General features: G+C 41.9%; 1 protein-coding gene across 1 annotated transcript in view; it reads right to left on the bottom strand.

Annotated features, from left to right (window-relative positions):
• The window catches only part of Tmem135 (transmembrane protein 135), a 212,116-nt gene extending 199,249 nt beyond the window's left edge, over positions 1 to 12,867 (bottom strand). The window contains exon 1 of the mRNA XM_052159103.1: positions 12,536 to 12,867. Coding sequence (XP_052015063.1) covers positions 12,536 to 12,676 — 141 coding nt within the window. The 5' untranslated portion in view covers positions 12,677 to 12,867. The remainder of the gene's footprint in view (positions 1 to 12,535) is intronic.
• Between the last annotated feature and the right edge of the window lie 349 nt (positions 12,868 to 13,216).

Below are 13,216 nucleotides of genomic sequence, written 5' to 3'. Positions count from 1 at the left end.
ATCCCATGAATACATAGTGTGGAAGCAAAGAACCAAATCACAAAATTTCTCCTCTAAACTCCACACAAATGTCGATGCACAGACAGACAGACAGACAGATGGACAGACACACACACACACACTAAATATATGTGGTAAATAAGTAAAAACTAAACACTAGGACAACTCATTAACAGTGTGTGGGGAAAGATCTTCAAAGCTTTCGCTAACTTCCTGCTGTAAGAGAAACCACACATGAAGCTACACTGGGGATCAGTAAGCCTCACCCTGCTCACCTCTAGCATTTCTCTCCTCCACTTCCATTTTAAATGGAAGAAACAGGAAACTTTTAAGATAGCCTGGGAATACTGTGCTTAAGATACAGTATTAAACAAAAATATGATCAAGACTAAGATTCAGGGCAGGCAAGCCCGGCCCCATTACCCTCATAAACTGAGCAGATAATGCCCTGGCACCAGAGAAACAACCTTGAAAACACAAGAATGTCGATTCAGCTTTTACTGGGTTTTACCATGCACAACTGCAACTTTATCAAGACTCCACAGACTGGCATGCTGTTATACCCTTCTAATAAATAATATTCTAACAACGCCCTTCTCAATAACCAGATGAGAAGCAGAAGATAGCTTGATCATTCTTGTTCATCCAGCAAAATCAGTGAGACCAACAATGTGAATCAATGCTCTGAACCCTCAGAGCAGATGCACGGAAACCAAGAGTTCACACCTGGAAGGACAGGCAGGTGAACAGAAATCAGACACTCCCTGGTATGTCAAATTTTTGACTAGGGTATTGGACATAGACAATTGTCCAAAAACTCTAAGAATTAACGATCCTTATTTTTCTCCATTTTTTTGTGCTAGAGTTCCTGTGGTTAAACATTAAGCCCCACATATATTCCCTGGGTCAGTCATATCACTGGGTCATTTCCCTGAGAAACGATTCCTAGGCCTGCAAACTAGAACAGGTTAAAAACCTAGTAACATTCTGTACATCACCTAACAGCACTTACTCCAGGTGAAACAGTTCTGTCATGGTTTAGAGCCTCCCCCTTTACCTATAATCCCTGATCCCTCCAATCAGGTAGTCCTGACTTACTACAGACGATGCTTTACAAATGACAGGATGAGAGGAAGTTAAAACTGGGCAAAGAATTACACTCTGCTTCACAGGCTGTAAATAAGGCCTTGGACACATGAAGAAATCCACGTTATCCTGAATAATTCACGGTCTCCTGTGCAGTAGTGTTTCTGGAGTACAGGTTTGCAAAGAAAAAAAGCTCGGGTTATTCCAAACAATCTATACCATAAAGACCCAAAGGGAATGCTGGGTATAAAACAGCACGCTGAGCACAAAGTCACTGTATGGATTTTCAGGGAACTTACCTTCCCTGGACTAGTAACCAGAAGGGTCCCTCTACCAAAATGTACTTTCATTTTCAAAATACATTATTTTTGAAGAATATAAATTTTTCCAAGTAGACCATTCTTACTTGAAGAGAATTTCCTAATGACCACACAAAAAAATGTTAGCATAGAAAATATTCTGGATTTAAAGGCCTTCTAAGTTCCTTTTAATCAAATAAATGCATGTTTTCTTGAGAATCTGCTAGCTCCAAAACATAAGCAAGGATACTACTACACTATCACCTAGAGTATGGACTCCAATGCATGTTAATTCACCCCTGACCTGCGGGGCAGCTGAGGGTGAGCCTGGGCCACCTACACTCTAGCTGATAAGGGAGAGGCTGGATTGAGAAAGCACAGGCTTACTGCAATAGCAGGCCCTCAGCTCTCAACTAGAAGTGAGCTGTTGGCAGTCGTACTTTGCACTCATCTGATCAGAAAAAAAGAATAACAAGAAGTCACCCAGGAAAACAAGGTCAAGGGACTCAAACTGCAACATCAATAAATGCGCTCATTATTTAAAAGAAAAAAACATCAAAGACAGTGCTCCATTTACAAATGAACAGTAACAAAGCAAGAAAAGACATCAATGACTTAATGAGGAGCCAGAGACAAAATAAGCCTTTCACTTACAGGACATAAATGAGACCTCAAGAAGAGTCAGTTTATGTCTCCATAGGGTCAGATAAGCAAGACAGATAGTTTTAGCAGTTTGCATTATTTAGTAACTTTCAAGGATTCTTGCTTAGTTTTGTTTTTAAGTTTTTAAAGAACAAAAAAAAATGTGATAACACACACTTTTAATATCAGATGCATGTGGATTTCTGTGGGTTCAAATCCAGTGTGAATTATACAGTTATAAGCCAGCCAGGGATACATAGGAAGCCCCCGTCTCAACCAGGGTAAAAGAAAGCCTATTCCCAAACATTTACCCCAACACTGGTCTTTTTTCTCGGTAGAAACGATGCTAAACCTCTGGCTTTAAAACCTCAATCCATATCACTGAGTTGATTTCATAGCTGGTGGTTTTCTGACCTTTTGCAAAGTAACTGGATGCTTGATAAATTGTTTTTATCCCAAGGAATCCTAATTCTTGGTTAAATATTTACTAAAGGCCAGAAGATAATGACCTGAATGTAGACAGGCTTATGAGATTTTAACCACAAACTTGTTAGATAATACAGTCCAAGTAAATACTGAACAAACATTTCATATTCTGAAGAAAGATCTATACATCTAAAAGAGAACAAAAACACATTATTCCTTCCCCAAAGTGCAAAAGAGTATTATGTACTTTGACTCAACAAAGAGCTATCTAGCACACTGGTCATGCAGGCCTGAAAGAACCCGCTTAAGAAAGAACAGTTTTAAAAGGTTAATGAACAACTTTTCCTTCTTAGGGAATGTTCCTAAGTACTGAACACCACAGAATTCATACTCCCAGTGAGCAAGTATGTATTTTAAAATACCACACCAGCAGGGGCGCTATGCCCCACACCAGCAGGGGCGCTAGCTATGCTGTCCTTTATTTTTGTCTGGGGCTTATATTTTATAACGAACTCTGGTGGATGCAGGCAGTAAGAAACACCATTTCTTTTATATGTGAAGTAATAGCTAAGACCCAAAGCGAAAAATAAAATTTTATTTTTAAATTAAGTGTATGCATGTCTGTGTATAGGTACACATGAATAAAAGTGCCTGAGAAGGCCAGAAGGAGGCTCTGGATCCCTCGGAGCTGGAAGTACAAGTGGTGGTGAAACACCAGATGTGGATGCTGGAGTCTGAACTTGAGTCTCTGCAAGGGCTACAGGTGTTGATAGCTGCTGAGCCACTCCCTCCAGCCCTAATATTTAATTTTTAAAAGTGTATTTCAATATATGTTGTTAGCATAAATTACAGAAAACATAGGAATCTTAAACATTACAGGTGAACTTTAGTGAACATCAATCTTTCACAAATTGTAAAAATACAAAGATTACTATTATAAAGAATAGTGTAAGACTCTGGGTAAGACAGGTAATAGAAGCTCCATCTGTGTGACCCAGTGAAGGAAAACTGTCAGGATAAGAAAAAAAAAGGAGAAAAAAAAAACAGACTCTTCCAAAAAGAAAAGAAGGAGCTTCAGAAATTCCCACAATAGATGAGGATGGAGAAAAAGAAAGGTGGGGACTGGAAGGAAGCCACCCGAATAGAGCCCCAGCCCGGAGGATCCCAGGCGCTGAAGCACCACCCAAAGGGAAGGAAGGCCGCAGCTCCGGTGAAAGAGCTGCAGGATCCAGCAAAGCCAGGTCTGGAGAGACAAGGGCCACTGCAGAGGAACAGGTCAGACATACCATTAGCTAAGTGGCGTGTGGCCAGTTGCTGTCTTGGAGGGAATCAATTGTTTAAAATTAAGTATCATCTAAGCACACAAGTGTATGGCAAGAGCATCAAGTCTCTAAAGAAAGAAACTGAAGAAGATCTCAGAAAATGGAAAGATCTCCCAAGCTCACGGATCAGCAGGATTAACATAGCAAAAATGGTCATCTTACAAAAGCAATCTAGAGAGTCAATGCACTTCTCATCAAACTTCCAACTCCATTTTTTATATACCTTAGAAGAGCAATTCACAACTTCATATGGAAAATCAAAAAACCCAGGATAGTAAAACAATCCTGTACAATAAAAGAACTTCTGGAGGTATTACCATCCCTAATTTCAAGCTGTACTACAGAGTAAAAGTAATAAAAAATAAATAAATAATTAAAAAACGATATTCGCATAGAAACAGACAGATTGATCAATGGAATTGAAGACCCATAAATAAACCCACACACTTACAGGCACTTGATTTTTGACCAAGAAGCCAAAACCATACAATGGAAAAAAAGAAAGCATCTTCAAATGGTGTTGTTCTAATTGGATGTCTGCAAGCAGAAGAAAAAATAGATCTATATTCATCACCCTGCACAAAACTCAAGTCCAAGAGAATCAAAGACCCTCTTTATCAAAGGATAACCGTGCTACAATCCATAGACCCAAAGAAACTAAGTAACAACAAGGGCCCAAGGAAGGACTCTCGAATCTCACTCAGTCAAAAAGGGAAATAAAATAGACATCTATAGTTGACAGAGCAAGGGAACTGGATGGGAGAGGAATGGGGTGGAGATCAGATGTGGGGAAGGGGGGGGCTGGGAAAGAGAACAGAAACTGGCCGGGGAGGCAGCTCTAGAACTGGAGGATACTCCTGGGAGTCTTTGGGATGACCATAACTGTGACTCCTAGCAGCGGGAACCTGAAGAGGCCACCTCCTACAGCCAGACAAGACTTCCAGTGAAGGGAGGTGACACCAACTGTCTTAGTCAGAGTTTCTATTCCTGCACAAAACATCGTGACCAAGAAGCAAGTTGGGGAGGAAAGGGTTTATTCAGCTTACACTTCCACACTGTTGTTCATCACCAAGGGAAGTCAGGACAAGAACTCACACAGAGCTGGAACTTGGAGGCAGGAGCTGAGGCAGAGGCCATGGAGGAATGCTGCTTACTGGTTTGCTTCCCCTGGCTTGCCCAACTTGCTTTCTTGTAGAACCCAGGATCACCAGCCCAGGGATGGCACCACCAACAAACAATGGACCCTCCTACCTTCATCACTAATTAAGAAAATGCCTTACAGCTGGATCTCATGGTGGCATTTCCTCAACTGAGGCTCCTTTCTCTGTGATAACTCCAGCTTGTGTCAAATCAACACACAAAACCAGCTAGCACATCAAACCACCCGCAAAACTTACAAGAAATACAGAACTAAAGATGGAGCAGAGATTGAAGGAATAGCCAACCTATGACTGCCCCAACTTGAAACATCCCATGGGAGAGAACCAATCCCTGACACTATTAGTGATACTCTGGTATGCTTGCAGACAGGAACCTAGCATAACTGTCCTCTGAGAGGCTTCATGCAGCAGCAGATGAAAGCAGATGCAGAGATACACAGCCAAACAATAGGCAGAGCTGGGGACTCTTATGGAAGAGTTGGGGGAAGGACTGAGGAAGCACGAGGGGTCAAGAACACCACAAGAAGACCTACAGAGTAAAGTAACCTGGGCCCATGGGGGCTCAGAGACTGAGCCACCAACCAGAGTATGCATGGACCGGACCTACTGCCCCGACACATCTGGAGCAGATGTGAGGCTTGTTCTTTGTGCGGGTTCCCTGACGATAGGAGTAGGAGCTGTGTCTGATTCTGTAGTCTGTCCCTGGATTCTTTCCTATAGCTGGACTGCCCTGCCTGGCCTCAGTGGGAGAGGATGTCCTTAGTCCTGCTGTGACTTGATGTACCTGGGTGGGTACCCATGGTGGGGGGTGGGGGGGACTCCCGTTCTCTGAGGAAAAGGGGAGAGAAAGTAGGGGGAGGGAGTTTAAGGGTGTGACTGGGAGGAGAGGAAGGAGGGGAGCTGTAAAGTGAATAAATAAACTAATAGAGAAAGAAAAAAAATGCCTAGTTACCCTGGGGTCCCAAGAACAGAAACCTACCCCAAATGTGAGATCCTGAATTTAACTACTATACTCTAGGGCAGTGGTTCTTAACCTTTCTAATTCTGTGACGCTTTAATACAGTTCCTCATGCTGCAATGACTCCCCAACCATAAAATTATTTCATTGCTACTTCATAAGTGTAATTTTGCAACTTTTATGAAAAATGACGTAAACACCTAATATGCAGGATATCTGATATGTGACCCTCCCCCGCCCCAGGGGTCATGACCCACAGGATGAGAATCACTGCTCTGGGTTGAGACACTGCCTGGAGAGACAGGTATAGAAAACAAGAAGTCCGGATGCTGATCAGCCCAAAAGCTAACGTGTGCAGGATTGTAAGTGATTGAACGTACCACTTTGGGGAAATCAGCCTCATGTTTAGAACCTGGAGCAAATTTCCTCAGCTGAGAGTTACCCTAGAACATAAGAGCTCAGAACCTGAGGTCTGGTAGCCCGCCAACCTCTGGTTCAGACTAACTGCTGTGTGGCTCACTGCTGTGGAATTGGAGAAACCTAACGTTCCAGTGGAGTGACAGATGCATGGCAGGTGTTGAAGGTGTGTGGACACCTGCCTGTACAGATGTCTTCTCCCCTCTCAGTAGCACTGGGGACTGAGCCCACAGAAGTAGTCTGTCCACTAAGAAGATCCCCAAATGAAACAGGAAGAGATGCCTAAACCAACAAACACACAAATAACCCAAGAGAACAAGGCTGAGAACAGAGACATCAGTATTCCTCCACAAGGTCACAATTTCTCAATTGCTGCATTCAAAGATACTGAGGAAAGTAAAGGGCCAGATGAAATTCTCCTGCGTTTAATAGTAAAAATGAAAGGAACCACAAAGAGAAAGCAGGCAGGACCGAAGACTGGAGAAATCAATTGAGCACTTAGAAAGGAAAGCAAGAACAGAGAAGAGAACGTCAGGAAAGTGGCTGGGGAAATCAGCAATATGTAAGAAAAGGCAGCAAAATAGAAAGGGAAATTGAAACTTTTTAAAGGATATATAAATTGGGGGAATGAAAAATCCAATGTATCATCAAAACAATGAGTAGCGTCACCAATAAACTCACCTATATATACCACTGATCACAGCAAAGCCCACAGTGAGTAAGAACTCGGAGGTCAAATCAACCAAACCTCGAAATCCAAAAGGGGAAGAGACTAAGCGAACAGCATACAGTTGTACTCCAGGGCACACTTCCCAAATCTAAGGACACAATCCATAACAAAAACACAACCAGAACTGTGAATACGCATGCCAAGAGATGAACCCCTCCACAGCATATTACAACCACACGGCAAAAGCACAAAGAAACACCATTAGAGCTGTAAGAGTAACCCCAGCTCACCCACAAATGCGAGCTCACAGAGGAACATCAAATCCCCCATTAGCAACCGCAAAACCAGGAAAGCACAGGTCAACGCATCTCAAGCCCTGCAAGTAAATAACCACCAACAAAGCTACTATTTTAAATTGACAAGGAAATGGAGATAAATTTCATGAAAGTAGGAAGAAATTTGCTATTCTGTGGGCTGCAGAGAAGACTACATTTCTGTAAATATATTCTAAGTTCTTTTTATCAATTTCTTTGTTCCATTTTTAGTTTCAATAATATATAAAGAATAGTGGGTATGTTATATCCACATATTATACACACACATTATATATATATAGTTAGATAGATATAGATATATAGATATAGATATATATGTATATAGAGATATAGATATCTTTTATTATAAAACAGCAAACCCACAATACCAGCATGAGAAAGAAACAAACAAATCATTCAACCAATCACAAAACCAATCACAAAATCAACAAAAATATATGGGTCAGTAAAACTCTTTCAATAATAACTATAAATAAAATCATTCCAACTCCCCAATAAAGAACTATAGGCCAATTGATAGGGTTAAAAACTATATCATGTCAGGTAATCTATTGTCTCTGAAAAGCATTCCCCACTTGGAAAGAACACCCACAGTCTGAGGGTCAAGATATGAATCAATCTATGATGAGAATGGAAACCAAAACCAAGCTGGTGTAGCTATTCTGACACTGGATAAACTAGTCTTCAAGCCACCATTAATCAGAAGAAACAAAGGGCACTACATACTGATAAAGTGAACAATTCATCAAGACATAAAATTGTAAAGACATATGTATTGAATGTTGGATGCTGGGATTCCTATTCTAATAATAATAAATATTAATAAATAAATAATAAAAATTATCATATCATCATTATTATTGTTATTAAAGGCCTCCTAAATCAATTGTGCCCTGATATAAGAATACTAGGCAACTTGAGTAACCCATTCTTCTCTAGATATATTATTGAAGCTAAAAATGAGCACAGAAATTGCAAAGTTAAACTATACCATTGATCAAAAGAACATAGGATTTTCACACACAGAAAAATAGCCTTCTCTGTAGCCCACGGTTACAAAAGGAAATGAGAAAGCCAAGTAACCAGAATTTGCAGCAACATAATCCTACTCCTAAGACTCTAGAAACTCAACCCATTTCTGTGAATGTTAACAAAAAAGAAATAATGAGTAAAAAAAAAATTAAAGACGAGGAATAAAACGATAAAATATAGTTCTCTGGAGGTAGGTTTCAATAAAATGCATGCTTGATTTAATAAAAGAAAAAAATTAAGGAGTCATTATCACTTAGGCTGAGTGTGTCTATTTGAAGTTACCTATACATACAGACCCAGACCCAAGCTTCATTTACAGCTAAGCTGAATCTCATCTTCTCAAGTTCGGTCTCTCTTTAAGGATTCCATATTTCCTAAGACAAGATCATCTGTGTCAATATATTTACATAGGGAATAATAGTTCTTATTAACAGCCATTCTTGGAGACTTGTGGATAATGTTAGAGGTTCAAATGACTCCAGGATTGCCAAGTGAAAGGATTTAATGTAATCAAGTTCTCAGGGGTTGGGGGAGCTACTTTGTGTGATTAGAACTCTATGAATTGATTCGCTATAACTTTCTGAAATGTATCTTTTTCTTTATCAAGCAGTGAACTGTATTAATCACTGAATCATACCTGGCATTTTATATTCCTTTTGTACTTGAATTATAAACTCTTCATCAGAATAAAAAATGGTGTGTCTACATTTCAAAACTGTTTTAAGCGGAAGGTAAATTCTAAGATGAAAAGAAGCATGAAGGCAAATGCAGAGAACAAGAGAGTCCTGTGAGGAAAGCACAGACCCCATTAGATTAACTCATATTTCAAATGAGAGAGAAGGAATGTAAGGCCCATTTTACAGGTTCCAGAATACACTCCTCATCAAGTCTTGCAGGCAAATCACCTGCCCTTCAGATATCTCCATTTCTGTCACTGAAGACAACAGTTTCCACATGACTTATACCCTGCTAAACATCAGCAGGTCCCCATGCTGTCCCCACATCCTCCATCCTCCATCCTGTTAATTCTTCCAGTAAGAAGAATGCCTCTAAAACTGCCCTTTCATCTTCTCTGGCAAATGCCAAAAACCCGCCCCACTCCTGGACTACTCTACAGTCTACCCACTCATACCTGAACTAATTCTCAAGGTTCCCAATAGTTCTGGTTCTGAAGAAAAGCTGCTTGCTCTAAAAGGAGATGGGGGCATCATAAGGCCATATCTGAATAGCAAATCCACCACATTAGGAGCTTACTGTGTCAGCTGCTATTCCTACACACTGCCACCCCACTCTAAGTCCAAACAACAGCCCTAAAACATGGGAAATTATCTCCTAGCAAGATAGGAACAGAGATTTTCCTTCGCTCATACTGCTAATCACACACAAGTGGGAGTCCATGAGTTCTGACTCTCTTAGCCATGAGGTGAAGCAACTACGTCAACTCTGAACTGCCCTTGCAACTGGTAAGCGATGCAGGCTTCTGCACCCTTACGCAGTATGTGTGCCTGTAACCGCCAGAATCTTATCCTTCTTTCTTACTACCCTAAAATCTTTGGAAGGAAGATTTATTTCTCTAATTTTTTGTTTTCTTATGCATAAAGTGAGGATTATGTTCAGATGGAGTCACAGCTCTAGAGGAAGTGTGAAAAAGCAAACACAGAGTGTTCAATAGGCATTATAGTTCCCACCTACATTCAAACCTTTTCATTTATACAATGTATAAATACAACGTGCAGGCTCTTTGTTTTACAAAACTCTTGGATTTCTCCCTCAGGTCACAGTACTATACCCCTCTATTGATACACACTCCACACATCTACATCATGAATTAATGCCCAATCTTATTTTCAATGTCAAAATGAAATTCCACTAACTCGAACTGGCAGTAAACACCCCTAAGTGCCACTGGAGAAGAAAGGAAAGACAAAAAAAAAAAAAAAAAAAAAAACCGTATTCAAGACACATTATGAGCTAGGGATATAGCTCAGTTGGTAGACTGCCTACCTAGTATGCATAAATCTTTGAGTTTGATAGAGAACTATATAAACCATGCATGATAGTGCATATTTGCCATCCAGGACTTATCTTACATTTACAAGCACACACACACACACACACACACACACACACGCATAAAGTCAGATAGCTGAGATTCAATTCAAATCAACAACTACAGAACTCCTACAAAAAGTACAGTGTGGCTATGTGCTTACTTACACCATGTGTGCACGCGCACACACACATCAAGGCCAAAGTCAAACTCCACCGCTTAGCCTTCATACCTGAAATGAGCTAAAATTTTCTAATCTCTACTTCATTTAAAATAAAATACAAGTCAGTTCTCACTAATCATTTCTCAGCCACTGATAAGCAGCAACATAAAATAGGAAATTTATTTTCAAGAAGTATTTAATCTACTTGAAAATGTAACAAGTCCTTTCTTGATCCTCACCAATCCTATGTTGTTAGAGTAGCATATCTGTTCCAGTTGCTTCCCTAAATTCCCCTAACATAGAACACAATTAAAAAATTGTCTATGCTGTAGATATAATACCAGGCATTCCACAAATATGTATGGAATGAATGAATGAGTGAACGGATGATGCTATAGTAGATCTCAGGAGAAATTACATTGTAAACACTCCAACTAGCTCCTACTCCTGGAGGTTAAGAGTAATTTTTGAACAAATCGCCTGGATTAGTTTTGCTTTACTTTGTTTTGTGAGGGATGGGAAGTGGAGGTTGTTCAACAAGATAAGGAGTCAAAACGCAGAAGACAGAGCACATGGCAGGCAATGAGTCTACCACTAAGCTACGTCCACCAGCCTAGGAAGAGTCTTCTTGTACAGCTGTTCAAGAGTCCAATGTATTTATAAGTGTTTACAGAAATCTGGGGCAGAGTTCAGCAGCGGGACTCTTGTCTTGAAAGTACAAGACAACAGGTTAGAACCCCAGCAACACCAAAATAATAATAACATAGTAACAAATATGAAGCAAAGGTTGGCCAACACTCCTATGGAAAAGCCAGTAAGCCAGTCTTTAGGGGATGTATGTATATAGACACAGATAAAAATCTATATTGGCCAATTCTCCTTACTAATAATTAGAGCCTTACTAATAAAGCTGGTATTCCCCAGTCTACTTTAGAGTTTATCAGAAATGTACTCTCTAGCCCCCACCAAGACCTACTGAATGAGAAATCCCATCCTAACATGATCCCTGGGGTAAAAGATATTAAAGTGGGGAAGCACCAGTCTACACCACAAAAAGGGAACTTGGCTTCTGCAACCTCTGAGGAAGTCACTGTCTTTTCCTGCATTCTGTCCATAATTACTAATTAGACTTCTCCATTAAGTTACAAACATAATCATACTGTCAAAGATGTCTTCAGCCCAAATTACTACTTTGATGAGAAATAAGACTGGATCATCCATTGAATATTGATCGAAGTTTTAGTAAACATACAAAATATGATGTCTACCTTCTTAGCATACAGACTTCAACAGATGAGAAAACGAAAATGAACTTCAGTAGCCAAACAGCCCATCTTTAATGCCAGGATGTGGATATTTTCTCCTAAACAGTGGCACTCTTTAGGAGAAAATATCTTTGTAAGTTCTCGATGTTTACAGGTAGGTTTCCAGATACTCTAAGCTTACCTAGATATAAACCTGTATAAGAAAATGACCACAGCAACATGCCACTAAAACACCTTCAATGACTCTGAAATCACCGCACAAAATCTCAAACCAGGAGTCTACTCTGGGCACTTGGGAAAGAACAAACCGTCAAGTGGCATCTCTGTAATCTCAAACAAGGACAAAATCTGTGACTAAGCAGACTTGGGGGGTGCAGCATACCCTTTTTCATGTGAGAATACGGCTGGAGGGTGGTAAAGGGGGCTGAGGAGATACTGTGCGCATGCATTAACTAAATAAATACAAAGATCCAACACCTCTCCATCACAGAGTCCCTGGATCCAGGTTCTCGGTCAAGTGTAAGGCACTTGACCCTATCCGGAGCACACCCCCATCCTAGCAACAGGCGTCCTGTGACAGTTCACCCTCGGGTCCCCTCCCCCTCCTTCCGCCTAGGACTCCCCCCACCCCCAGGCCTCTCACCACCCCTAAAGCTGACCTAGGAGCAATGCGCCCCTGGAGGCCCTGCACCCGCGCCAGCCCTGCTCACCAGGTACAGGGGGGCGTAAATCCTGAGGGACTCCTCCAGGGCGCCCCAAGTGATCTGCAGGAAGGAGACCCGGCAGGAGGGGTGCCAAGTGTGGCCGATCTCGTAGCAGTTGTGAGGGATGGACTTGCTGAGGGCCGCCATGACGAGCGGCAGGGGCAGCTGCGCGAGGTCAGGGGAACGCGGAGCTCGGCGGGGGCGGCAGACACGCTACAGCGGGGCAGACGCCGCGCAAGCCTCGGCGTGCGGGGTGCGAAAAGGTCACGGGAGCGAGTTACTCAAGGCCGGAGTCCTCGGATGTTGGCCGGTCCGCGTATGGCAGCGCGAGGGGGCGGGGCGCGCACGACGGAGGCGGGGAGGGGAGGCGCATGCGCGCTCCCGCGGGTGGGCGGACTCCGGACGGGCAGAGGAAGCGAGCACCTTCACCCTCTGAGTGCGAGCCTGACTCAGAGAAGCACAACCTGGAGGGCGATGGTGAATCCCGCCTGGGTCGAGCTGTATAACTCTGCCCTCGTCCCGTCATAGCATGGCCACAAAAAGTAGAAGGTAGTGGAACAAAAGGATTCTATGCCTTTGCTGGGAGATGGAGGCACTTGCACCACTGTTGTCCCTTGTCCAATGGGTTCACCTAAGACTACCTGCGGTTGCAACAGAACCATCAACATTCTTGCTACTTGCTCAACC

This window comes from Apodemus sylvaticus, chromosome 1 (genome assembly GCF_947179515.1).
Source record: "Apodemus sylvaticus chromosome 1, mApoSyl1.1, whole genome shotgun sequence".
Taxonomy (NCBI): Eukaryota; Metazoa; Chordata; class Mammalia; order Rodentia; family Muridae; genus Apodemus; species Apodemus sylvaticus.
This window is presented reverse-complemented; position numbering and strand designations above follow the sequence as displayed.